At 49.8% G+C, this 25,470-nt stretch overlaps 1 protein-coding gene across 1 annotated transcript in view; it reads right to left on the bottom strand.

The window, feature by feature from the left end:
- Positions 1–25,470, bottom strand: part of DOCK3 (dedicator of cytokinesis 3) — a 218,468-nt gene that overhangs the window by 83,203 nt on the left and 109,795 nt on the right. The window contains exons 10-13 of the mRNA XM_090284832.1: positions 13,407–13,488; positions 7,785–7,845; positions 6,475–6,622; positions 1,096–1,184 (exon numbers count right to left, since the gene is read on the bottom strand). Of these exons, the coding sequence (XP_090140958.1) occupies positions 1,096–1,184; positions 6,475–6,622; positions 7,785–7,845; positions 13,407–13,488 (380 nt within the window). The remainder of the gene's footprint in view (positions 1–1,095; positions 1,185–6,474; positions 6,623–7,784; positions 7,846–13,406; positions 13,489–25,470) is intronic.

Here is a 25,470-nt window from a genome sequence, read left to right as displayed (position 1 = left end):
TGATAGTCAAGGGCAGCTCTTTATAAATCAAGTAAGTAAATAAAGCAACGAACATTATAAATATTGATGTGAAGGATAGTTTTCCAAATGGCTAGTAACTTTTCTATACTTTAAAAACAAGAGTCTATTTGCCTCTCGCTTCAGCCTGGTGGTTTCAGGTGAGGAATACGGACTCCGTTCCCCCTTCAAGCGTCCTGCATGGAGCTCCTTGACACCTCGGCACATCCATAAGGGAAAACAGCCACGTAAAAATAGTAAAACGCCCCGAGGACCCCGATGCTGCAGAGTTTCAGAGGAATCGAGTGCTTCCACCTGAGGGTCCCCCACTGTGCAGCCTCTGGTGTGCAGCTGCTCTGAGGACCCTCCCTGTTGAATATCTGTTGAGCCTATGACATAATTTAGAGGTAGAAACTGCCAGAAGAAAACAGGGTTCTATGTATATTTGAGGGCTATCTTTAAGGGTATATAAAAGTTCATAGGCATTTAAATAGTGCTTCTAATTTAACCAAGCAATTAATGTTCAATTTAGGAAACAATCTTTCTAATGTGCAGAACTGTACCAAGATTTAGACAGAAATTATATAAACAGAGTTTTAAAAGCAAAGGATGGAAAAGGAAAAAAGTTAAGATGAACTCTGCCAGGTAATAAGCTTCCTGTTCTAGCTCTAGAGTGACTGATACTGGCAGACTAGTCCTCGGTTCTCATCCGTACCAGGCTTCTGTGGGGGTGCTAATGCTACACGGGAACAGGAAAAGGGACATTAATATCTGTCTCTTTGGGGGGGGGGGCTGCGTGTGTAATCTTCGCTCAGGAAAACACAGATTTCACAATGTGACAGACTCAGGTTGCCTATCAGAGCATATGGCATCTGTCACAGAAAAAAAAAAAGAAAATATATTTTGGTTGGAAGTAATTTAAAAAAGTCCCAAATGATCACAAAAGGAAATAAGAGAGGGGTTGGGGAGGAGAAGAATGTCCGTGGGGAACTGAACTTGACATGTGCCAACTGATGGGACCTGACCCGATCAGGCGTGAGATCAGCAGCTACAAACGCGACACACGCAGCTGAACTTCTAGCCAGAAAAGCACGTCACCGTGGCTGGCGCTGGGGGCCGAGTACTTGGTGCTGGACTTGCGGATGATGTTCTCGTGGATCTGGGGCCACTCGGCCTCGTTGCTGCACCTGCAACAGAAGGACAGGCGCCGTGACTCTCAAGGGTCTCAAACACACGTTCCAACGTGTGACACAAAGCACAAAGGGACACTTCATGCATATTTTACTGAATTAGACAAGGTTCATTTTCTGTTGCAGCACAGAGAAGATTCACACTTGGGGAAAAAACAGAAACTCTAAAACGAATCTCTACAAATACTGTTTATGTGGCAAAATACCCCCTTCCCTGACAGCACTCTACCAGCGATCACGTTTCTTCTTTTCTGTTCCCTTATGTGTGCGCACACGCACTAAAACAAACAAACAACAGAAAGAACCAGGCGTCAGGGCAAAGTTCCTGTTAGAGAAGAAAACAGATCCTGCCACCGAGCACTACCGTTCAGAAGCTGACATGCTTGGCGGTAGCTTTATTCCGTCATTCGGCTGCTGTCACACTGGCCCAGGAGGAAAAGCCTGCTAAGCGCAGGGCAGCGTGGATACCTGCCTGGGCGGTGTTTCCGCCAGACCGAATAAAAGGAAGTGCTTGGGAGAGCACTGGGTCTGGTTCGCTGTGAAGTCCTCCACAGTCAAGGGGAAGGAGGACTCAGCAGAGAAGGCAGACGCCTAAATGTGGAAGAATGCAGTTCTTTCCTCGGGGCCTCGGACTGGGACAAACGGGAGAGTGAAGGAGCAACGTGCGCCCCTGGTCGTTCACGGCACCAAGGGTCTTCCCCTCTGAGTGCGATGCCAAGGGCCACGACCACACAACCACGTGGCGTAGCTCAGGAACAGACGATGACTTCCTCATCCTGATGCAGACGCGCCAGTGAAACAACTGGAATGGGATCGGGATGATTTCTTGAAAATTCTGTGTGACGCTGGCAGTCCTCACCGCCCTGGTCCCACTCCTGCCCCTGCTGGACAGGGAGGCAGGGACCCACTATCCCCAGAAAACAGGACCCACGGACAAAGGGACATTCACAGGGCCTTCCCACGGCTGCGCAGAAGCGTGCAGGCCAGGCCAGCCGCTTCCAAGAGGAGAGCTCAGTAAGTTGTACCACGCGCCGTCCAGCAGGGCGAGGTCCAACGGCTCTAAGTAGAAGGGACGGTACGGAGGCCACACAGAGCTCAAGGAGTCTGGCACTGGCCTAACTGTGTTACCCAGTCAGCAGTCCTTCAGACTCCTCAGTCGGTATAGATCAGCCCGCAAAGGACGGTCAAAGACGAGGTTCTCACAGAGCTGGGAGGGTACTGCCTGCTTGGAGAATTCCTTCCGAAACAAAGGAAGGGGAAAAGTGTTCTTTAAAAGGATCGCGTGCGATTTAGCAACTTGGTTGGCAGTGACATGTGCCAGGCGCTGGCAGCAGCACCCCGGCGCTCCCCGTCTGACGCGCACACTGCCTCTTCTCCCACCCAGTCGATCCAGCGGGGTGCCCAGCTGGGCGGACCCAAAGATGGGTCTCTATCCGCATTTGTCACTTTCCAGGTTTGTAAAACCAGCAGTTACCTCCTTTAACAGAACTCACTACATTTTGTCATAAACAACATATTTTCCCCTCTGATTTCAAAAGAAGAGTCTGAAAATGAACTCCCTCCAAAGAAGCCCCTCACTGGTTCCTGGGCAGCAGAGTGAGGCCTGTCCTTTGCTGACCACACAGCAGGGACAATGCGCATTATTCCACTCACACGTGCCCTTCCCCCCAACACACACAGCTTAGGTGCCAGACCACTGACGGCTTGTCTCTGCCACTGCACAGCCCTCGCTGTTGGTGGTCTTCACAACTCCGCCTCTGGCCCCCTCACTTCCTTCTGACCCTCTCCGCTTTCCTGGGCACCCCTCCTGCAACATGGTTGCAGCCACCACCAGAAGCTGCCAGGCCGCAGCGCAGCGTCTCCAGCCCAGACTCAGCCCTGAGTGCCTGACCGCCGTCACTACCACGCGGCTTCTGTCGCCTCTCTCCGACCTGACGGCTCCAGAGACGCCCTCTCACTAAGCGGGACCCACTCGTTCATGAAACCAGAACCCTGTCGATTTTGCTGTCTTACATCTGTCACTTGTGACTTCTTTCCCTGGCCTTGGTGTCGTCTCCCTCCTGGACCAGTGCAGCCCTCTCCTAATTGGCCTTTCAAACACCTCCCTCTCCAGAATGCCAAGAGGAGCTCCTCAAATCACTGGAAACGAAGTGGGTGTGGGGTCGTCAGCATACTTTAACCAATCACTAAGATATTTTGTAAAGAAAAATGACAGAGGTAGGCATTAATTAAATAATCAAATGACGTGATTATAATCAGGCATGATTATGTCATACCCAATCGAATTGATATCAGAGCATGATTACTGACGCTGGCAGTTTATCCTCAATCGTAAGATGGAGGAGAGGCTGATCTAAAGAGGCCTGTGAGTCCCCGTGGGAGCCCGCCCTCCCCTCGAAGGCAGTGAGCAGCACTGGCAAGGAAGTGGCCCGTCTGCCACGCCATGCCCAGCGGTCCCACTGAAGGAATAAAGGGAGAGGCTCTGGTTTCCTCCGTGGGGTCTCCAAGCGCCCAGGGGCCCCAGGGCAGGCGCACAGGCTCGCTCAGCAAGGAGGGTCGGAACGCGCTTCTCAGGCGCCAAGGCCGCACCCACGGGCCTGCGGGACAGACGGGCACACAGAAGCATCAAGCGCCCAAATGTTTCGCAAAAATGTCATCGGGCCTCAAGACGAATTCCCAGTGAAAGCGTCATCAAGGATTCGAAGTGTGACGTGTCCACACCAACCTGACGGAACTGGAAACGATATGCCCTGAAAACCTGTCAGGTGACTTGGCCGGTGGCTTCGGTGACGACACAGACCCGAGGGCATGACCGAGTACGAAGGTGTTGAGTAAGATCCTCTCATAACATACGAGAGTGTGGGAAAGCAATACTTATCAAGTTTGTACAACATTTGGTTATGATGTCTAACACACATTTTATATAACTTAAAATGTAACTAAAGCAATACATTCAATATTTAAAGTAGTTATTTATCTATTTCATGAGGGGTGATCTAAAATGTGTGTCCGGGCTTTCTCACTGTGAAGGCAGAGAGCGGCCACCACGTATTTACAGGCACCCTGGAATCGGTCACGGGCGTGGCCTGCGGACACCCCTCGACCCCACCCCCGCAGTGGCGCTGGCTCCCTGGCACACCTCTCCTTTCACGCCCGAGGTGCCACGTTCCACAGGTCCTGTGCCTGCCTGTGACCCTTGTCCTCCTGGCCAAAGGAAAGACATGACACCTACATCAGACTAGACAACACAGCGCGGTATTTACTTTGTGATTGTAAGGCTTTCGGCTCATTAGGGAGAGACCGGTTTTCATGCCTTGGCTGCTTGTTGAAATTCTCTTAAAGGACGGGGTGCCCTTCCCACCACACACGGTACTAAGTAGCATCTCTAAAGCCAGAGCAGCGGCCACGACAGGACACGTTCCGTCTGCGCTGTCTGACGCTGACTCTGAGTAATCAAAGGCGCGATGAGAATGTCAACAGCTAATGACATATTTTGCCAATTCATTGATTAAAACAGTACAAGAGATTTGTATCCTGCACAATCCTGTCCTGGCAAAGGCTAAAACGCTAAGAGCAGCAACCAGCCAACCCTTTAAAGTTTCAACCCCGTCTCACCAGCCGCCCCCTGGAAGTCCCTGGGAAGCTCCATTCCACACACACACGAGCCCACCGCAAACACGCGGTTCGAAGCCTGCTGGAAAGCCTGTTAAAGCTCTCGAGGGGAAAAATTATCCTACATTTTAACTCTATCTGTCCTTTAGAAAAACATAAACAATCTTCTCTATAAAAACACGTTCTTTGTGTGTTTAGCATTGATATTTTAGACGAGGCCCACAGGAAGACGCTAAGCAGAAGCTACACACAAATCACACTCCTTGCCAAGGCTCCTGCTGGCACCGACCGCTGTGGTTTTAGGAGCAATTAGGCCCACGGAGCCTGACAGCGTGACGGCAGCGGCGAGGCCGCGTGGGCCCCTGCCCGCCGTGAGGGTCCGCGCCGAAGCGGCCGCGGCTGACGCGTGCAGACACGCAGCTCTCCGGTGCGACACAGAAGCCACGTGCACAGGGCGGAGGCAGAGGGCGACGGTGATGAGTCTGATTTCTGTTTAGTCCTGCTCACAGTGAGGAGGGCGTATCAAGAAGCAGGTCCCACTGTCCATCCATGAAGAGACTTAGGACATGGGAGCAAGTCTGCGACTGACACATGAAAGGGAGAAAAAAACCCCCAAAATTCCCTTTATCAGTTACTATTCCAAAGAAAGAGCCTCATTCCATCAAGTATGTACCTCTGAATAGAACAGACCCAGCACAGGTAATAAGGCGATATGGCTCTTATTTTTTAAATTACTAATAAATTTAAAATTACTACAATGTGGTTCATCATGTAAAGGTCCAAAGTAAGTGTAACTGTGGATTAGGTTCACTTTAGGCCTGAACCAGACAGAACAGATTACCCAGAAAAACATCCGTACAGTGTTATGGGGAAGACATAGTAACGTGGTGACTGCCAGATTTAACTTGGAAAAACAGTATTTGGTTAGAACCCAAATGGGACAGATTTTTTAAAAAATATTCTCACAGAAATACACTTGTTCTAAAAACTCACCGAACTCACCACGTTCTCAGCTCTGCTACTCGTGCCTAAGGCTCCGGAGCACAGACAGATGGAGTGCCCGGTCCTGTGCTTCTTTATTAGCTTCCCTCTCGTCTAACAGGAGTCGGGAGGAGACGCCCTGCCGCTGTGAGGCGGGCCCCTTGGCTGGGGGACACTAGAGACAACGCCGGCCTGGCTGGGTGGGGCTTTTCAGATCTGTGGGGGCAGAGCGAAGGGGGGAGCCTCGGCCCCTCCGGAAAACTGGCTCTCGGCAAAGACAGGGCGGCCTGGCTCCTGACTGTTGGGGACCGTGGCTGTGGGCGGGCCCTGGACACAGAAGGCGCGCTCGCATCCAAGACACACGGACAGCTTCCTTGTCAGCCTTCCTGTAAGCGTGTAAGCGGTCGTGGGTCCTGCCTAGAGAGGGAGTGTGCGCGCTCAGACCTTCACTTTAGGAAAGAGGGCTCCCAACCCGGCTGCTTCAGAACCACCTGGAAGCTTATCAGAAACACAGCTGCCAGGACCCCCAACCCAAGCCTTAACTCAAAGTCTCTGCATTTTCAAAACACTCTCTCTCCTACGTATGCTGACGGTCCTGTGTCCCACAAGGTCAACAAGTGCTTCTCTTGAGGACAGCGCCGGGGTATCTACCTCATGTTACAAATCGTTAGTACTTCTGATGTCCGTTACTCACGTGTAAACCTTCAGCACAAAATCCTTTTCTTCCTTTAACTCCGTGAGCGACTGCAGGGCATCCAGGACGCTCAGGACCGCGCAGCCGTACGGTCGCCGGTAGTGCAGGTGAGCAGGGCCCTTCTTGGACTCATTCAGGAGCATCCGTCCTGGGACACAGCAGAGAACGTCCGTCAGACCGAGCACTCCAGGCCCCTCTCCAGCGTCCCTGGGGGTCATCCCAGGGTGCCAGAACTACAGATCCCCCAAACCAGCAGACTGATTGAGGACCAAACAGAGCCATCCAGGACACGAGGGCGTTCACGTGGAGAAACGCCCAGTGGACCTCGGGCCGGGGCTCTCCCGCTGCATCATGTTCCATCAGTCACCCTCATTACCTGCCTCAGCACCCAAGGTCCGCTTATTAACCACACAACAATAAAACAGGGGTTTCGTGAATCTCTTAGAAAAACCAGCATGCTAATAAGATGGATATTTAGCACAGGAGGAAAGCTTTAGTGCTCTGGTTGCCAGAGTTCACCCGGAACCACCGCAGGGGCGAGAGCCAGCTCGAAGGGTGGGGGGAGCCTCGCTCCCCTGCTTCCCCGGGCTGTGCGCACAGTGGCGAGAAGGCCTGCAGACGCAGCACTGAAACCCTGACACGCGCCTGACCAAGTAAGCAAAGCAAACAAACAAAGTGAAAGCCCAGCAGAGCAGTGTTTCGCTGACAGCAGGTTAAAACGTACTCACTGACCAAGTGTGTGAGGTTTACCAGAACCCAAACCTAAGACGGAAGGCTCGGTTAGTTGCAGCCCCCAAATTATGCCATAAACTTGGGCGAGGCTGGGCAAACCACCCTCAGAACAGGAGCAAAAGTCACCGTTGTCATCTTGCGTGGCACGGAGCCGCTCTGATTTTGTGGGGAATAGCATAGATATGTACTTTTTGATACAAAACGCACTGAAGGCCACTCGCCACCTGCTAAGGTGGTGACCACGGCCATCGCTGTAGAAGCCTGTGGCTGAGGGCGGGCACAAAGGCAGGGCACGATGACAAAGAGAATGCCAATAGGCAGACCGCTTGAAATAAGGAGTTTGGGTCTACACCAAACAGGGAACAAAGGGTTTTAAGTGAAGAAAAAAGTGTTCCTTTTTATCCAACTCAGCCACCAGAGCAGCTGAGCTGAAGGCCGCGCTCCAACACAGGCTGGCCTCTGCCCCCGAGACCCGACAGGACGGGCACGAGGCGGGGAGAAGACGAAGCCCTAGGTGGCAGACACGCATCCCGAGCCGGGCTGATCTCAGTCACGGGGACGGACAGGGCGGGCAGTACCTATTCGTATCACATGCGCAACTATATACAAGTCTCTCTTCATGTCTTTGCTGCTCAAGTCCTAAGAAAAGAGAAAAACAAGTCAATTAAGGCAACGAATACACACAAAATAATTAACATTTCATGTTGAACCTCATGAGGCTTGTTTTTATGGCTTTTAGCATAAGTCAGGAACGGGGGAGGGGGGTGCAAGCATGTAGCGGTTTAGCGTTTACACAAACCCCACAGCCAAAGGCACGTCCCGTAAGCCTCTGGAAGCTGATCTGATTGATGATACTTTTCTGGCTCTCATTTAGAACACCTAGCAAATATCTCTAAGAGTTCTCACATCAGAAATCATCGCAACACTGCTAATACCACGTGATGCTTCATAAAAAAAGACATGTTAAATGCACAGAAATGGGAAAACAACAAAAGCCCACGAATGACTGGAATTCTAAGATTCACGCTTTGCTCGTTTCCCATTTATCCCACTGTCCACAAATGGTTGTGGGACACTAGATAGGTTCCCTTGAAAATAGATTAATTTGGTCTTTGTGAAACATCAATAATATGATTTCCATTTCTAAACTGAGGTCTGTCCGGAAAAAGCCCAGCCATTGTTATTATAATGAGAACGGTTTGCACAACATCAGCGTAACCTGGCAGCCAAGGAGAGGGGACTGGAATGCGCGTGTGTGAACAGTGACGACTTCACTGTACTAGTCAGTGGGGGTGGTAGACACTGTTGAGTGAGCGTGTGTGCTGTGTGGTCACCACGTTCAAAATGACTGAGCAAGGAGAGCGGCGAATCAGCATCACATTTTGGTTAAACTTGAACATCCCTCCACAGAAACTATCCAGATGACTCAGAGGCCACAGCTGTGGGCACCTGGTGACTGGCAGCGTCATCACAACAACGCGCCTGCTCATGCATGACATCTTGTGTAGAGATTTCTGGCGAAACATCAAATCACCCAGGTGACCCAGCCCCGCTACAGCCCAGATTTGGCGCCCTGTGACTTCTGGCTTTTCCCAAAACTGAAATCATCTTTGAAAGGGAGAAGATTTCAGACCATCAGTGAGATTCAGGAAAATACAACAGGGCAGCTGATGGCGACTGGGAGAGCTGTGTGAGGTCCCCAGGTGCCTACTTTGAAGGGGACTGAGGCATCATTGTCCCATGTACAATGCTTCTTGTATCTTGTGACTTCTTCAATACATGTCTCTAGTTTTCATAGTACATGGCTGGGTACTTTCTGGACAGGCCTCATGTACCATTTGCACTTGAGTATAAAGCTGAAAATAATTTTCTCTGGAAAACTTTAAGGGCTACCTTAACAAATCTAAGTTGAAATCAGAAACTTAAAACTAGAGTTATAAAAATAAGTTTATATATTGTCTATGTTTAGAACACATTTTGAAACAAAATGTTGATTTAGGAGCATGCACTTATGCTCCATCTAACACGCTGAACTTGGAAGTGATGTCTCAGACTCTCCACCAGGCCCTCAACCCACTGCTCTGTCCCAGTCATTGCTGGGAGTTAATAATGGCAGGTGGAGGAACCTCTGTCCTTAACGAGACAGGCTCCCGTGAGCTCCGTCATGCTCCTAGGAAAGCGGCCTTTAGTCTCATTTCCTGCCACGCGTTCATCCTTGGACTGGTCCAGATGCCCATCTCTCTTCGATAAAGAAGAAAAGGGACAACCGAGTGGCCGTCATAATTTTGAATGAACTTGGTATGAACTCAGAGTCCCTGTGTTTGCTTTATTTTGAAATCCTGTTGCAGGGCACCTAAGGCTCAAAACTTAAGGAGGTCTCCTTTTCAGAACCCTCTACTTTGCCTGCCTCGCCCCGGCCCCAGCTCTGCCCTGTGGGGCGGTTCTGACCATGTAAAAGAAGAGGAGACATTAAAAAGTAATGTGTAACAGTGAAACGGAAGCTTCTAGATTCTAGATGGTTATAGTATTTAGTCAAATTCTTCATGGAATAATAAAATATGCTTACAATGATATAGGTTATAAAAGAGTCTAACAAATTGGTATCTCTGGAATCACAAAGGTATATTTTTACATGAAAGTTGTCTTTTGATATTAAAATGGGAGTTTCTGGCTTCATTTCACTAATTCCTCTAATTTGGAAATGAAGTTTAAAATTATATCCTCAAAATAGTTCTGTGTTTTTGACACTTATTAAGACTGCTACTAAACAGCGAATAGCAGCTGAAAACAGATTATCATTTTTATGTGCTTTTTGGGACTGAAACACGTCTGTTACTGAAGGATACAGAAATTTCTGCACATTTCAAAGTGAAATGGTTCCTTCTGTGTAGCTCCGACTATGTTAATCCAAACTATCAAAGGTCCTTATAATTATCAATCCCAATATAACTAGAGAACTCATCAGATGGGTTGTACACAGAGCATGGGACCTCTCCCTTGGCTCTGCCTGGTTGAATGAAAGGAAGAAGCCTTAAATATAACTTATAGTATTTTCCAAATGGCTGGGTAGGGGCTCTTTCTGACCATGTTGTACATGATACCCAGAACTCTTTGTGGTATTTACGTGAGGTCAATAAACATATGATAATAATCAATGCAAGAAAATATTCTGAGCAAAATTATTTATGAGTGCCACATAATTTCAATGTCAAATTTTAATGTAAAATTTAACATAAATGTAAATACATGGTTAAACACGGTTACCACGGAGTTATTAAATGCAGACTCTTCAAATCTAAGTACCGAGTGCAGCTGTCCATATTAAAATACTCATAAGACCCGTAAAGAGGGGCAGAGGGGGCCCACCAGTCACTGGGTGAGCAAGGCTTGAATTTCCACTGACTCACTGGACCGACCATATCCCCCAATGCCACACAATAAGCAGCTGATCCCCAGCTACACGCTGGGCGGAGAGGGCAGTGACTCAGGACTCAGCAGCTTAGACTCAGTTACTAATTTCCATTGGAAATGCAGAAAAGCCACCGCCCTTCCCTGTGCCTAAACTGCCATTTGTCTGGAGAGACAATGGGATTTACAGATATAAAATAAAACCAATTTAGTCATACTTATACTGCAGGAAAAAGGCAATATTTTAATGTGCAATGTTATTGTACTAATAATGAAATTCACTCTTAATTCCAAGAAATCACTACCTAAAATTCTACTTTGAAATGTGGAAGAGTATAAATAAATGTGGCAAGTATAACACCAACTAACGCAGGGAAAACAATACAAGTTCATTCTCTGAGTTGGTCACTCAAATCTAATAAAAAATAGACACACTCGTTTACTTATGTGACAAGTCATGACTGGGGTCTTAGCACCTGTCGGGACCATGTGTGAGGCCCTGGGCACCTGGTGAGGAGGAAGCACACAGACATGCTCTCACACGCTCCGACACACCGCCACATGGGGTTTCTCATGGAAGGCAGGAGAAGCCCCGCTGCATTAGACACCCACATAAATAGGAAGTGCCTCCTTCTTGGACAAAATTCTGCCTGTATGGGGAGCTCTGAAATCTAGCAAGGCCAGGAAAGCCCGGGCCTCCCAGAGGACAGGGCCGTGCCCCGGCCACTGCGACCGTCTGTGTTGTGGCTGTGACATCTGCTTGAGCGACCCTGCGAAACAGCTCTGTCTGCGTGGTACCCCGTGCCCGGCGCGGAGGCTGCCAACGGGCCGGCCTTAGGCACAGGGGCGGCCGCACCTCCTTGCGCTTACGCTGAAGCTTTGCAGCGCGTGTGCCAGCGTGGGAAACGCCTCTAGCCTACACGAGGAACTCAGGTTTTCGGTAAGGAGAAGACAGGTTCCACCGAAATTACTTTTTCATGTAACCTGAAGTAAAACACAAAACTCCTGCCTAAGACAATCTGGGTCAAAAAATCTCGCGTGCTTTCTAAAAATTCCTCAAATCACTTCTGGGGTCTTTTTAAAGAAATCCGGGGGCCGTGGAAGCGGCGCTCCCAGCGGCCTGTGCCTGCCCCCGTGGCAGCCTCGCAGCGCACCACGGTGCGTCCCGCGTGCCCCGCGCATCTCTGACTTACAACGCGGGAGCTGCAGCCAGGCTTCTGGGCCCATATAGATAAGGAGCGCGCTGTGAAGTGAGAATTTAGATCGACTGTAATTACATTCAAATATCATCATAATTAAGCTCACTTCTCCAAGAGACGCGCTGCGCCCACCGCATTCAGGGAGCGCATGGCACACGGCTCTGCTCCCCCAACGCCAGAGGGCAAGGGGTCCACAGTTTCTCTTGCTGCTTTAGCCAGAAACGATCAGACCACTGGGACCTAGAAGAACCTCCTGGAACCGTGGCAACCTTCGCGTGCGGTTCCAGAAGGGCGGGCCCCGTGCCCAGCTCGGAGCCCAGTGCAGAAGCCTGCCCTCCGCCCTCCAGCCTAAAGCCGTTACGTGCCGCCTGGGCTCTTTCCCTTGTGCTTCCTCCTGTGAAAGAGCGAGCGCTGACCTTCCCAGACGAAGACCCCTCAACTCCCCTACCCATCTCCATGGGCCCACATCCTCTGCTCCTTCTTCCTGCACTGCCTCCTAAGCTTTGCATGCTGAGCCCCAGGGAGAACAGAAGAGCATTTTAGCTCGGCCAGATTTATAAGGCTTCCTGTCCCTCTGGGGCACATTCAGTAGCGGCCCTCCCAGTGCAAGTGGCTTCTGAGGCCGCAGTGACAGCGTCTGAAGGTTTGAAAGATAAAGTTGCAGAAAACAAACAGAAGAGCCAGGCAAGCAAGTCCAGTTGTACCTCTCAGAGAAAGTCGCATATCGTACCACAAACCCCACTTGGGTCTAAGAGGCTGTGGGACACCTGATGGCCACCTGTCAACCACGCCCCGCACACGAGGCAGTGGCCCTGAGGCTCCCGCACGGCCCCGCACCAATGGCTTTTGGTGCATCTCAGTATCACTGAGGCCGATCAAAGAATCCAAGGCAGTCAAAGCTGGTTTAAAATTCGGACAGCCTTGTTTTCTTCTTCAGCGCATAAATGAACCCAAATAAAGTGGGGCAGCTAGTTGTGTAACTGGGTTAAAAACAAAACAAAAAACAAAAAACCTTCGTAAATCAGAATCAACCTGAAAAATACAGAAGGCAACGTGGCATCACGAGGCTGAGCCCTTCCCAATAAGCAGGTCACCTGCCTCCTTGGAGACAACGCGTGTGGTCTCAGACCACGATGACAGCGCGGTGGCTCATAAGTACAGGCCACAGAAGGAAAACGTCCTCTGTCGGGTGTTCGACAGAGGGCCATCTAGTTTCTCTTTAAAAAAGCAGCAAAGCTATAAATCTGAGGGCTGTCTTTTGAGAAACTGGACATACGTGAGAGGGATTCCCAGTGGCCTTGAATAAGAAAAGCAAGACTTTTCTCAGGTTTCAGGTGTCTCTTACATTAAATAGCTTATAAAATCCACCCCAGTAAAAGGCACTTGATTATATTTTTTTAGTAAAAAACTCAGTTAAAAACTAACTTCAGCTTTCTTTACATCTTCCATTAGGACAGAAACATAAATCAAGTGCTCGTCTCCCCAGTGTGCGGGGAGACAAGAGCCAACGCTCGTCTCTAGGGCGACAGCATCCCCATGGCAGAGCCCCGGCGAGAGTCAGCGGCAGGGAAGGGAAAGAGAGTTGGCACGTACGGTGAAAAGGGCGCACATCCGCTCTATCTTCTCTGGGTTCCTGGGCCCGCCGTTCTTGTTCAGCCTCACCAGAAACCGCTCGCTGAAACGGAGGAGAGAGAGACAGAGAAAGGTAAGGGACGCATGCTCCAGGACAAACAAAACGGGCACTGACAGAGAAACCCTTCCCCACGGCTCGCAGCGACAGGCGAGGCAAGTGCACATCTGGCTGCAGGACTCTGTTTCTCGCCAAGCAGCATGCAGGGGACCCCACAGCTGCCTGACGGGGACTGCTGTTTCCCTGTCGCCTGCAGCTCTGATCTCCCTGAAGGTGTGTGCTCCCTGAGGGCAGCAGGAATGGTTGCCTTGAACTAACCCAAAGACCCCCAAAGCTGCAGGCATAACGCTAAGCCCATAACAGGCACATATATTCTCTGATGTAAACACTCACATCATAAACATACACATCATGCTAGATGCAAAATAATCTATGTACCCCAATTTACATCTTCCATATAACTCTCAAGAACCATTTCGGGGCTGCGAGAAAAATGTTACAGAGACTTACAAAAATTTGGATAAAATGTCGAAGAGAAACAATGTATCATAACTAAAGCAACAAGCAGAACTTACTAGGGCCATTCAAATATGTTATTCCCCAAACAATACAGGCTAATCCTCAAGGAAAATATTGGACTAAAAAAAAAACCAACACAGAAATATTATATACTCTAATACAAAAAAAAAAAAAGACAAGAAAGCCCTCGGAAACAGTGTTTGCAACCCCCGGAGAACTGTCTCCTGGCTCCCCACCTCCACAGGGCCCCCCGCCAAGGACCTCACCCCCATCTCCGCATCCCAAGGGCCCCGACCAACTGTAACAAAAGAAAACTGAGCCATGGCAAACCAATGTAAGTGATTCTGAAAGTACTTACTTCTCCTGTGCCTGAAGTCATTCATGTACTCACTACATATCTGTGGTCTCAGTAAAAGGGCCACCGTAAAAACTGTACTAGAATTATGAGATAGAATATCAATTGCATGAGTTGCTCAGTTTGTTCACTTGTTCATTTAGTCAACAAACAGTTACTAAGCTCCGTGTGCAGAACATGGGAATACAGATGTAAATAAGACATATACAAGGTACTTTTCTTCATAGAGCTCATGGTCCTGGTAAGCAGTTAAATACACAGAAAGGAAGCTCAGAAAAAGTTTGGGCTAGATATAAATTTGAGATTCTTCAACCAGGGGATTAGATGGAAATGAGGAGGAGATGTAGATAGGATGAGAAGGAAAAAGGGCTTTCATCAGAATCCTGAGGGCCATTGGTATTTAAAAAGTAGGCAAGAGAAGCCTGACCAGTGCGGCTCAGTTGGCCGGGCGTCATCCCGCAATGCGAAAAGTCACTGGTTCAATTCCCAGTCAGGGCACATGCCTGGGGTGTGGGTTCTGCCCCTGGTCAGGGCATATACGGGAGGCAACTGATCGATGCTTCTCTCCCCCATCAATGTCTCTCTCTCCCCCCTTTCTCCCTCCCTTCCCTCTCTCTAAAAATAAATTAACTAAATCTTAAAAAAAGAAGCAGGCCAAGGAAGAAAAATTAGACACATAGGGAAAATACGGAGGATGGTGCCCTGCACTGTCAGTCCCGGGAAGGAAGTGTCTGGAAGGGGTGGGAGGGGCCTCAGGAGACACACGCGGAACCAGACAAATGGTGTCCACCGGGTGTCGATCAGGGACAAGCTGGTGGTTCTGGCAAGAACTGTTTTAGTGAAACAGCAGAGAAAAAGGCGGAGGCCGGTGTGAGGAGTAACACGTGAGGAGCAGAATGATGTCTAGACCACCCTTTAAAGAAAATGGCTGTGACCAGGGGAAGTTATAAACTTTTAGTGGAATGAGTGTGTTGGGTTAAGGGGGATTTTGTTAGAAGACAGGGGAGACCCAAGGTGACGGAGGAGTAAGTGGAATCCACGCTGACCTTCTCCCAGGACTAAACTAGAATCACAACTAAATTACAGAAGAATCACCCCGATAGTCAACTGAGTACTAGCTGGAGAGAAGCCTTATAGCCAAGAGCAGATAGGAGAAACCACGGTCACCACAACGAGACTGGCAGGGCCGGCTGGGCTCCCACGGGTGGCAGCTGAAGTGCTGGAGGGATATTTCAGCGGCCGGGAGGGTTTCACCTGAGATGTGTGGGGTATAAAACCTAAGCTGGGCTCCCCAGCCCATAGCACCAGAACCAGGAAGGGCTGTGAGAAGCAGCGGGGTTTCTGTCTGCCAGGGAGAGATAGCTGGAGATGCAGAAAGCCTCTTAAAGGACCAATGCACAAAATTCCATTTGGAAGACAAAGTAGGAAAAAACACCCAAACAAAGTAGCAAAAAGAAAGAAGAATTTTAAAAATGAGGAGAGCTTAAGAAACCTTTGGGACAACATGAAGTATAACAATATCTGCATCATGAGAATGCCAGAAGAACGATGGGCAAGGAATCAGGAACCCACTTGAAGACATAATGACCTAAAAAGTTCCTAACCTGCAGAAGGGAAAAGACATACAGGTCCAGGAAGCTCAGAGAGTCCCAAACAAGCTGGACCCAAAGAGGCCTATACAAAGCCACATCCTAATTAAAATGGCAAGGCTTAAAGACAAGGAGATTATCCTAAAAGCCACAAGAGGAAAGCAGGTAGTTACATACAAGAGAGCACCAATTAGTCTGTCATCATGGATAGAAAGATTTAAAATCATTAAAATGTCCATACTATCCAAAGCAATCTATCAATTCAATGCCACTCCTATCAAGAGTCCCCTGACATATTTCACAGGATTAGAACAAGTATTTCAAAAATTCATATGGAACCACAAAAGGCCCCATGTAGCAACAGCGATCCTGAGAAAGAACACAGTAGGAGGAATCACACTACCTGATATCAAACTATACTCCAAGGCCACAGTAATCAAAACAGCCTGGTACTGGCATAAAAAGACACACAGATGAATGGAACAGAATACAGAGTCCAGAAATAAACACACACCGTTAGAGTCAACTAATATTCAACAGAGGAAGCAAGCATGTACAATAAACTAAGAATAGCTTATTCAATAAATGGCGTTGGCAAACTGGACAGATACGCGCAGAAAAATGAAGCCAGACCACCTTCTTACACTACGCACAGGAATAAAACCAAAGCCATAAAAATCCTAGAAGAAAACATAGGCAGCAAAATCTTAGACACTGCTCACAGAAATTTTTTGTGGGATATATTTCCCCAGGCAAGAGAAACAAAAGAAAATATAAACAGATGGGACTACATCAAACTAAAAGGTTTTGCACGGTGAAGGAAAACACTGACAATAAAGACAATCCACAGAATGAGAGAACATATTCGCCAACACGTCTGATTAAGGGGTTAATATCTGATATTTATAAAGAACTTAACAAAACTCAACACCAGAAGAATAAACAACCCAATTGAAAAATGGGCAAAAAACCTGAACAGACACTTATTCAAAGAGAACATACAGATGACCAGTAGACAAATTTAAAGATGCTCAATATCACTAATCATCAGAGAATGCAAATTGAAACCACAATGAGATATCACCTCATATCAGTCAGAACGGCCATCATCAATCAAACCAACAAACAACAAGTGCTGGCGAGGACGTGGAGAAAGGGGACCCTAGTGCCCTGCTGGTGGGAATGCAGACTGGGGCAGCCACTGTGGGAAGCAGTGTGGAGACACCTCAGAAAACTAAAAGCGGATCTGCCTTTTGACCCAGCGATCCCACTTCTGGGAATATACCTGACGGAACCGAAAACACTAATTCAAAAGGACATAAGCACCCCTGGGTTCACTGCAGCGTTACTTACAATTGCCAAGTTACGGAAGCAGCCCCGGTGTCTGTCAGTAGATGAGTGGATGGAACAGCTACGGGACATTTACACAACGGACCACGACTCGGCCATGAAAAGGAGATAGTTTTACCCACTGCAAGAGTGTGGACGGACCTGGAGAACATGACGCTAAATGAAATAAGCCCGTAGAGAGAGACAAACACCATATGGTTTCACTCATATGTGGAATCTAATGAACTGAACAAACAAGCGAATTAGAGACAGACTCATAGAGAGCAGGCTGGCACTAAGGGGGGGGATGGCAGGAGGTGGAGGGGCTGAGCAGGAAGGAAAAAGTCTCATGGATGTGGACACCAGTGTGGTGACTGGCGGGGATGGGGTGGAAGGGGACTCAATGGTAATGAAGAAATACAATTAAAAAAAGAAGACAGGGTCACTCACATGTATATACTCAACTGATTGTTAATAAAGGTATCAAAATTCAATAAGAAAGCACAGTAATTTCAACAGAGCCATTAAAAAAACTCGACCTTGATCCTTGCCTACGAAAATTAACTTGAATGGATCATAGACCTAAATATAAAAGCCAAAACTCTACGAAATCACAGGGGATAAATGAAGCCAAGCACCTTCGTATATCTTGTTCACAACTGTATTTCCACAGTTAGCAGAAAAAAATCTTTGTGATCCTGGATTATTACGCAAATATCATAAATGACAACAAAATGATAAATTGGATTTTATCAAAATTAAAACCATGTTCTCTTTGAAAGACAGTGCTGAGAAAATGAAATACAAGTATGGACTACAAGAAAATGTTTGCATTCATCTAAGAAAGGGCTGAATTTAGATGAAAATATAAAGCGATCTCAGAACTCAATGATAAATTTTAAAAAATAGAAGATCTGAGCACAGCTTTCACCAGGGATTATACAAAGGTGGCAAATAAGCTCAAGAAAACATTGCTGGTCCCCAGGGAAACGCCACCTAAGAGCGCAGCGAGATGCCGCTACACACCTCCTGGGGCAGCTGAAGTTGGGGCGCCAACACACCAGGGGACAACTCCACAGCCGTTCAGAGGAATGTGACGCGGTGTGGCCCCTCTGGAAAACAGCGTGACAGTTTCTTATAAAGTCAGAATACACTGACTATGAGACCCATCACTTCTACTCCTAGGTATTCACTCAAGAAAATAGAAACACACACCCACACAAACACCTGTATGTGAGTGTCTATAGCAGCTTTACTCATCAAGGCCAGAAACTTCAACGAAGACGTAACTACATCAGTGAAAACTACAGAACTCTTAGAAGAAAATATAAATCTCTAAAACCTTGGATTATGTGGTGGTTTCTTAGGAAGACAGTTACAGTACAAGCAATCAAAGGAAAGACAAAGAACTTGGACTTGATCAAAATTTAAAACTTTTGTGCTTCAAAGGCCACCATCATGAAAGGGAAAACCACACTACAGAATGAGAGAGTATATTTGCAAATGATATACCTAATGAGAAACTTGTATCTAGACCATAAAAAGAACTCTTACAACTCAATTACAAAGGAAAAGACATTTCTCAAATAGACATTTTTCCAAAGAAGATAAACAAATGGCCAACAGGACCTGAAAAGATGTTCAGCATTATCAGCCGCTAGGAAAATGCGAAGCAAAACCACGATGCAGGTACTGCTGCACTCCCACTCCACTGACATGAATCAAAAAGGCACATGACGGCATGTTGACAAGGAGACGGGGAAAACGGAACGACAGTGACCCCGCTGCTGGACACGCAAAAGGGCGCACCCACTTTAGAAAAGTCTGGCAGTTCCTCAGAAGATTAAACCTAGTTTAACATATGAGCTGGCACTTCTCCTAAGTACATATACAAGGGATGAAAATACATGAGTGTCCGTAGCAGCATTATTAACAACAGCCGAAAGGGGAAGGCGACCGAAGTGCCCGCCGAGTACCGGGTGGAGGAACAGCACACGGCAGGCACAGCTGTGCGCTGGGCAGCGATCGGCCATAAAGGGGAGGCTGCACCGATACACGCTGCGGCGCAGACGGGCCTCAGGGACGTTGTGCTGAGTGGCGGAAGCCCGTCACAAAGGACCACATTCTGTAAAACCCCGTTTCTAGGAAACGTCCGGAACGGGCAAACCGACAGATGTCGACAGAGAATAGATTTAGCGGTTGCCGAGGGCTGGGTGTCTGGGAGAAAACGCGGTGACTTCTAAAGGGTACGAACTTCTTCTGCGGGTCATAAAAATGTTCTCACATTGACTGTGATGACGGTTACCCAACACTGCTAAAAGCCGCTTGACTGCACCTTTTGAACAATGAACTCTATTGTATGTGAGTTATGTCTCCTAAGGCTGTTGCGGAAAACCAACTACAAGTCACCTTACAGGGCGCCGTCCTGCTCTCAGATAAAATAAAAGTCAGACCCTGCAGCCCCGCAAGGCCTGTGCAGAACATCTGACCCGGCCGGCCCGAGCCTCTCCTGCTTACTGCTCCCCACACGCACTGGTCCCCTAGACACAAGTGCCCTGGCCAAGCCAAGCTCCGCGCCGCCTCGGGGCCTTTGCACGAGCTGCCTGTGATCTTTGCCTGGAGCGCTGTTCTCTCAGCCCGAGTGGACGGGCCCACGAGCCGGCTTCGCAGAGAAGCCCATGCTGAGGTGTCGGCCAAAGCAATGCTCCTCGTCTCCCCATTACCCTCTCTCTTCTTTGCAGCACTTGGCACCAATTCCTGATTTTCCTTATTTATTATCTTTCTCTAACATGAGAGCATAAACTCCCTGCACACAAGGGGACCCTTGTTCACGGCTGTATTTCCAGTACTTTCAGGAGCCCAGGTGCTCAGTAAACGTTGCATGGATGGAAGTGGGAATTCCCTGGAGAACTGCGGTGCGGGTGTTCAAAGGTGCTGAGGGAAGTCACCAGTACTACGGGCAGCGCCACCGCCACGCTAGGCAGGAACACTCATGAGCCACAGGGGGCAGACAGGACGGCCTGCACAAGCCAACCTCCCAACCTGGCAGCCAAGGACCGAGAAGCACCCAGTCCGCTGCTCATTAAAATCCACGTTCCCCACCCCATCCTGAGCAGACAGACAGACAGACTACAGTTCTCAGCCTCCCCTGAAGCTGAGGGAGGCCGTGTGACCGTTCTAGACGGAAATGCTGACGGGGTGAGGTGGGCCACTGCCAGGCTTAGCACTACATGCCTCTTACATGGGTGCCTGGAGTGGAGACGGTCCCCAGGGCCACCGTGGGGCCACGTGCTGGTGATGGCAGAACACCCATCTGTCTGAGTCCCCGTTTGGAGCTCCCTGATAACCACAGAGGGGGTGCCCTTTGGAGGGGCCACACCAAGCTCTGGTCCAAAGACAACAGGTAAAAGCAAACGGTGGGTGGACAGAGCTGCTGGCCCGTCACAACCCAAGGTCTTCTCGCTCTCCTCGCCTGGGGAGGGGGGCCCCTAAGGCAGTTCTCACAGGGCCCACCTGGGCTTCACTCCTCCCCCGGAGTCTCTCCTGCTCCTCCTCTCCCTTGCCCTTCCTCATAACCTGTGAAACATGCAAAAGAACTGTGTGTGTGCTCTTCATTTCTAAGGGCATTGGGTACACATATAATCATTTCCCGTTCTGCTCGCTTCTCCAAAGTGTATGATAAATAAATGATGCTTTCTGTTAACATTCAAACTATTTGAAGGCCAACATCTATCCAATCTACTTGATGTTTCCTGATTTGGCAATAGCCATTTCTGGGGGGAAAAGTGGTTAAATATTGCTAGGAAATATTTTATTAAACACGGGTTTCTATCCTTTAGGACTTCTCAGAAGCTTAAAATGCTGCGATGGCTTTTAAGTACCAATGACGGGCGATGTCTGACCCCATGATCTGCCTCTCTGGAAGGCAGTGGCGTCCGTATGAACCCCACTGGGTGGCTGCTGACTGACTGACTGACTCTAATCGGCCAACGAGACCGGGAGCATCTGCTCCTGATTCCCAGAGGTGGGAAAAGAACTGTGGTCAAAGAGTCAAGTTCACTCGTGAGATTTTTATAACCACCCACAGCTCTGTATGAGGGCAACCGGCCAGGCTTTCTCTTAGATAATCTGGGTGGGAACACGCGACCCCTTCCAAGAGAAAAGAAGGGCTGGCGTGAACCCCTTTCTCTCCAATAAGCAACGTCGGGAGCGGGCTGCCCAGCGCCCGCCCCGACAGCGAGCTGAGCACGCACAGCGCCTGAAGCCGCACTAAGTTCCCGACCCCGGGCAGGTTCTCACAGACGGACTCCGGAACTCGGACCCGCACCAGGTCTAACAATAGCTCCGATGCACAGCTGCCTGCTCTTAGGGGAGTTCTGGCGCGTGCATCGCATTCCGCACGTCTCTGCCCCGACGCTAACGTCAGGTGGCCTCAGGGAGGCGCCCGCAGGTCCTGGGGCGGGCGCTTCCCCAAGACTCCGTTTCGGAAATACAAGCGCACTCCCCAGGGAAGTCGGAGGCATTCTCTCAGCTTCTGCAGCTTCATGGCACGCTGCTCCCCTGGGCCCCTGTGGGACAAGGTGCCCGCCAGTGAGCGTCCCTCCCATGACAACCCTGCAGGTGCCTAAGACTGGCGAGTGGCCCCCAGGCCACGCCACGTGGTACCACCCAGCAGGATCGGGAAACCTCTAACACGTCCTCACAGACTCATTTTCCACTTTGGGTCCCGCGCCTTCATTTCTCAGGCTCTTCACGGTTCCCCACTTCATTCTAAAGCAGGAAGCGCAGAAACGCATAAAGGAGTCTCATAAAGGCGGGTTAGTGCTGTGGTTTTCCATTTCATTTTTAGTATCAGCTTTCCTCTTCTTTTCAATAAAACCCTTCATATGTTCACCAACATATAAAAAACGTTCACACAGAGCCCCTCTGGTTGAGTCAGAAGCGGAGGGAGGAGGGCAGGGGTAGGATCCTCCCCGGCCAGGCCTCTCTCCTAGCCACCAACCGGGGGACACTTCAGGGCTCCAAAGAACACTTGTACAGCTATTGGTACAATTGAGATGTCCTGGCCAGACTTCCTCCTTCCTTTTTATTTGTTCAGCAAGCATTCATGGACTCCCACCGTGTCCCAGGAACTGAGATGGATGCTGGGAATACAGAAACGAAATGGTCCCCATCCTCAAGGCTCTGAGTCTATCGGGAGGGGGATACAGAGCCCAAAACCTGCAGCACAATGTAAAACTTCTCTGATTCCAGAGGAAGGGGCCACAAGCTCTCCTGGGAGGCGGGGAGACCGCCTACAGGGGACAGGGGAGCCAATCCTGGCGCTGCGGCTAGGCCTGCGGCATCTGCACAGGGCACACCAAGATGGAGGGAAGGGGGTCCCGGGAAGAGGGCGCCGAGGGCGGACTCTGCCGTACAAGGCAGCTGTGTGGTGGGGGAGCGCAGAGCGCGGGGCAGGGGGTCACCGGGGCGCTGGGCGGTGGGCAAAGGAGCCGTCAAGGGAGCACCAGGCAAGTTCTTAAAGTGCTGATTCCTGGCCCCATCCCAGATCCTCTGCATCAGAACCTCCAGAGGAGAGAATCTTGGAGGGAGACCCAAAATTTCTATTTTAAAAAAGGTTTCAGTCGGTTGTTAGGATTAAGGAGTTCGGAAAACCCCCTTACGGGCCTCAGAGAGGCCCTGAACAACATTGAGAAGCCGCGCTGACCTGTAAGTCCTCCGGATGACCCCCTGGGCTGCAGGGCGGAAGGCCGGTGGGTAACACAGGAAACACCCCGAGGACGAGCGGCGCAGCCTTGGGGAGCTATGGTGCACTTTGGGGACCGAAGAGAGGCGAAGGGGTGTGAGACACGCTTAGGAGACAGAGCTGGCCAGGTTTAGAAGCTGGCTGGACGCCACAGCGCCCACCAGAGATGATACAAAGGCGGGGGGAGCTCAGGTGTGCCCGCTGACTTTGCGGGTGAATGCCCGCGTCACATCTGAAGCCCCGGGCAAGGTCTGGGGGGGAGAGGGGGGCCAGCTCCGCCCCCATCAGGACGCCAGAGCAGCAGCCACGGCAGCCACTGCAGGGGCATCTTCTCGTGTGCCAGGCCCTGTGTAAAGTGTCCCTTCTTTGGCCTGATTGCCTTTAAGCCTCATAACAGGCATCTCACCCCTGAAAAAACTGAGTGTCAGAGGGACCCAGTTCAGAAAGCAGAGAAAATGGTAAAACCGGAATTCTGGTCTGAATCTGTTTGAATTCGCGGCCCACGCTTTTCCTGTGTTTCATCTCAGGGAATGGGATTAAAAGAAAAATTGTGCCGGGGGGAGGGGGTAGGGGATGGGGGGGCTTCCCATGGCACGTCTCTCTCTCTGGGAAAGGGCCGCAAACCACGTCGTGCCCTAGAGAGGCGCGACGCGTGTCTGCAGGAGCTCAGAGGGTGCCGCACGGAGTCCCAGCCGGCCCCAGGGCCTCCAGTGCCCCTCTGACGGGCGCGTGCCGAGCCCCCGTGCCAGCTCTGCTGGCAGCACCTGCTCTCCTGCGTGCCCCCAGGAGACAGATGAGGAGGCAGTGCTCTGCCTGATCTGCAACAAGCAGAGACTCTTCAAGGACAAACAGTCCCAACAAACAGATTCTTTTCATTTTCTCTAAAGCGAAAGAGACACATAAGTAAAATTGTTATTACCTATCCTCGGATATAGTGATAATAGCGTTTTTATAATTATGCAGCCCCTAGAGGGTCTTTAGAAATCATGCCCCTCTCCCGAAGATGCACCTCTCACGGAAACGCACTAAATGGGAACTCGGTGATCAGTTCCAGGGGAACCACCGTGGTCCCCACTCTAATGACTGAGGCGCCCCCAGGATCGGGCTTCCAGTTCCCACCCGGATGGATAAACGGGTGAAGCGAGGGTGAGGCCGTGCTGACAGGACCGCACGGCGCCGAGTCTGCTCGCTTCTGCTATGCCCAGCGTTCAAGTGACAACGCTCCTAAGGCAGGTGTCATCCGTGCAGGAAAGTCTGGGGGGTCCTGGGGGCTAACCCTGCCGTCTATGTGTTTGCTGATCATATCTACGGGAACCAAAGAAGTGCCACGGTTTTATGCTTCTCAGCTAAGGATCGAGCAGCCTGAAGGGCTATAAAAAGTAACCATGACGCCCTTGAAGGCCAAAACAAGAGGAACGTCAGGACAGCAGCCGCCCCTCCGCACTCGGAGCAGCTCCCCAGTCTGGTGCGGACAAGGCCCCTTTGCAGACGGCCCCCTTGCAGCCTCCCAAGCGTAACCTAAAGCTAGTGGTGCTGAAGGGAATGAACAAATCAACAGGGGAACGAAGACCGGAAAAGACCCGTTCAGCTAAGAACGCTTTCATCAAATGTGTAGAATTTATCATTTATTTAACTGGGCTTAAATATGTGACCAAGCACTACTGCAGAAAAATAAAGCACTTAAGGGCAAATAACTAATAATTTGGTCCAACGCTGCCGAATTTACTTACTATGCAAAGAGGGAAGATGCACCCAAATGCTGAGTGTGCTCACTCTCCGCTTATAAAAACACCGTCTTTGCAGTAGCAACACAGAAAAGCACGCGTGCTTTATGGAAGATCATCCCCAACGTAATCCGAGAGCGGCATTCCCTCACGGACGCGCTAATGACTGAAAAAAGATGGCCTTAAAACTCCCCTCTTGCACTAGCAGGACCCGACTGCGTGTAAAGCGAAAGCTGAATGAGCAAACATCTCTCCCTCCAGGAATTCAATGCCTAAGCCTTCCCACGGTCTTCACAGTTGGCCTTGGACCTTCTACACAGCAGAACAGAAATGAAACCAAAAACCCAGGTTTTGAACAGGACAGCAGCAATTGCCAGCGTGGGTGCTACACGCCAGAGTCTATCGGCACGTTCCCACACGGCACCTCCTGTGGGGGACGGGGGCCTCCTCCCCGTTCTCAGCGGGAAAAGGAACCCCCCGGGCTCGCTCCCCTCCCTCACCACACACTTACACCGATAACATTTTGTTCTGTGCTCCCCAGTTCTTTGCTCAAAATGTGAACGTTTTTGTTCTTTTTAATGTCATTCCCTTACTCACTACACGCGTTTTCTCTCACAGGCATGATAGAAAGTAAGAGGACTATTCACAGATGGAAGGAAAGTCATAGTGTGTGTCTAAGGCCTTTCCTGGATTGTCATACAGCACATACACACACACACACACGCACGCACTCCTACGGACCTGGCCTGCTGTAACTACATAAGC

This window comes from Furipterus horrens, unplaced genomic scaffold, assembly GCF_987537825.1.
Source record: "Furipterus horrens unplaced genomic scaffold, mFurHor1.1.pri manual_scaffold_7, whole genome shotgun sequence".
In the NCBI taxonomy this organism is placed as follows: Eukaryota; Metazoa; Chordata; class Mammalia; order Chiroptera; family Furipteridae; genus Furipterus; species Furipterus horrens.
The sequence above is the reverse complement of the archived record's forward strand: the minus strand, read 5'-3'. Positions and strand labels throughout refer to the sequence as shown.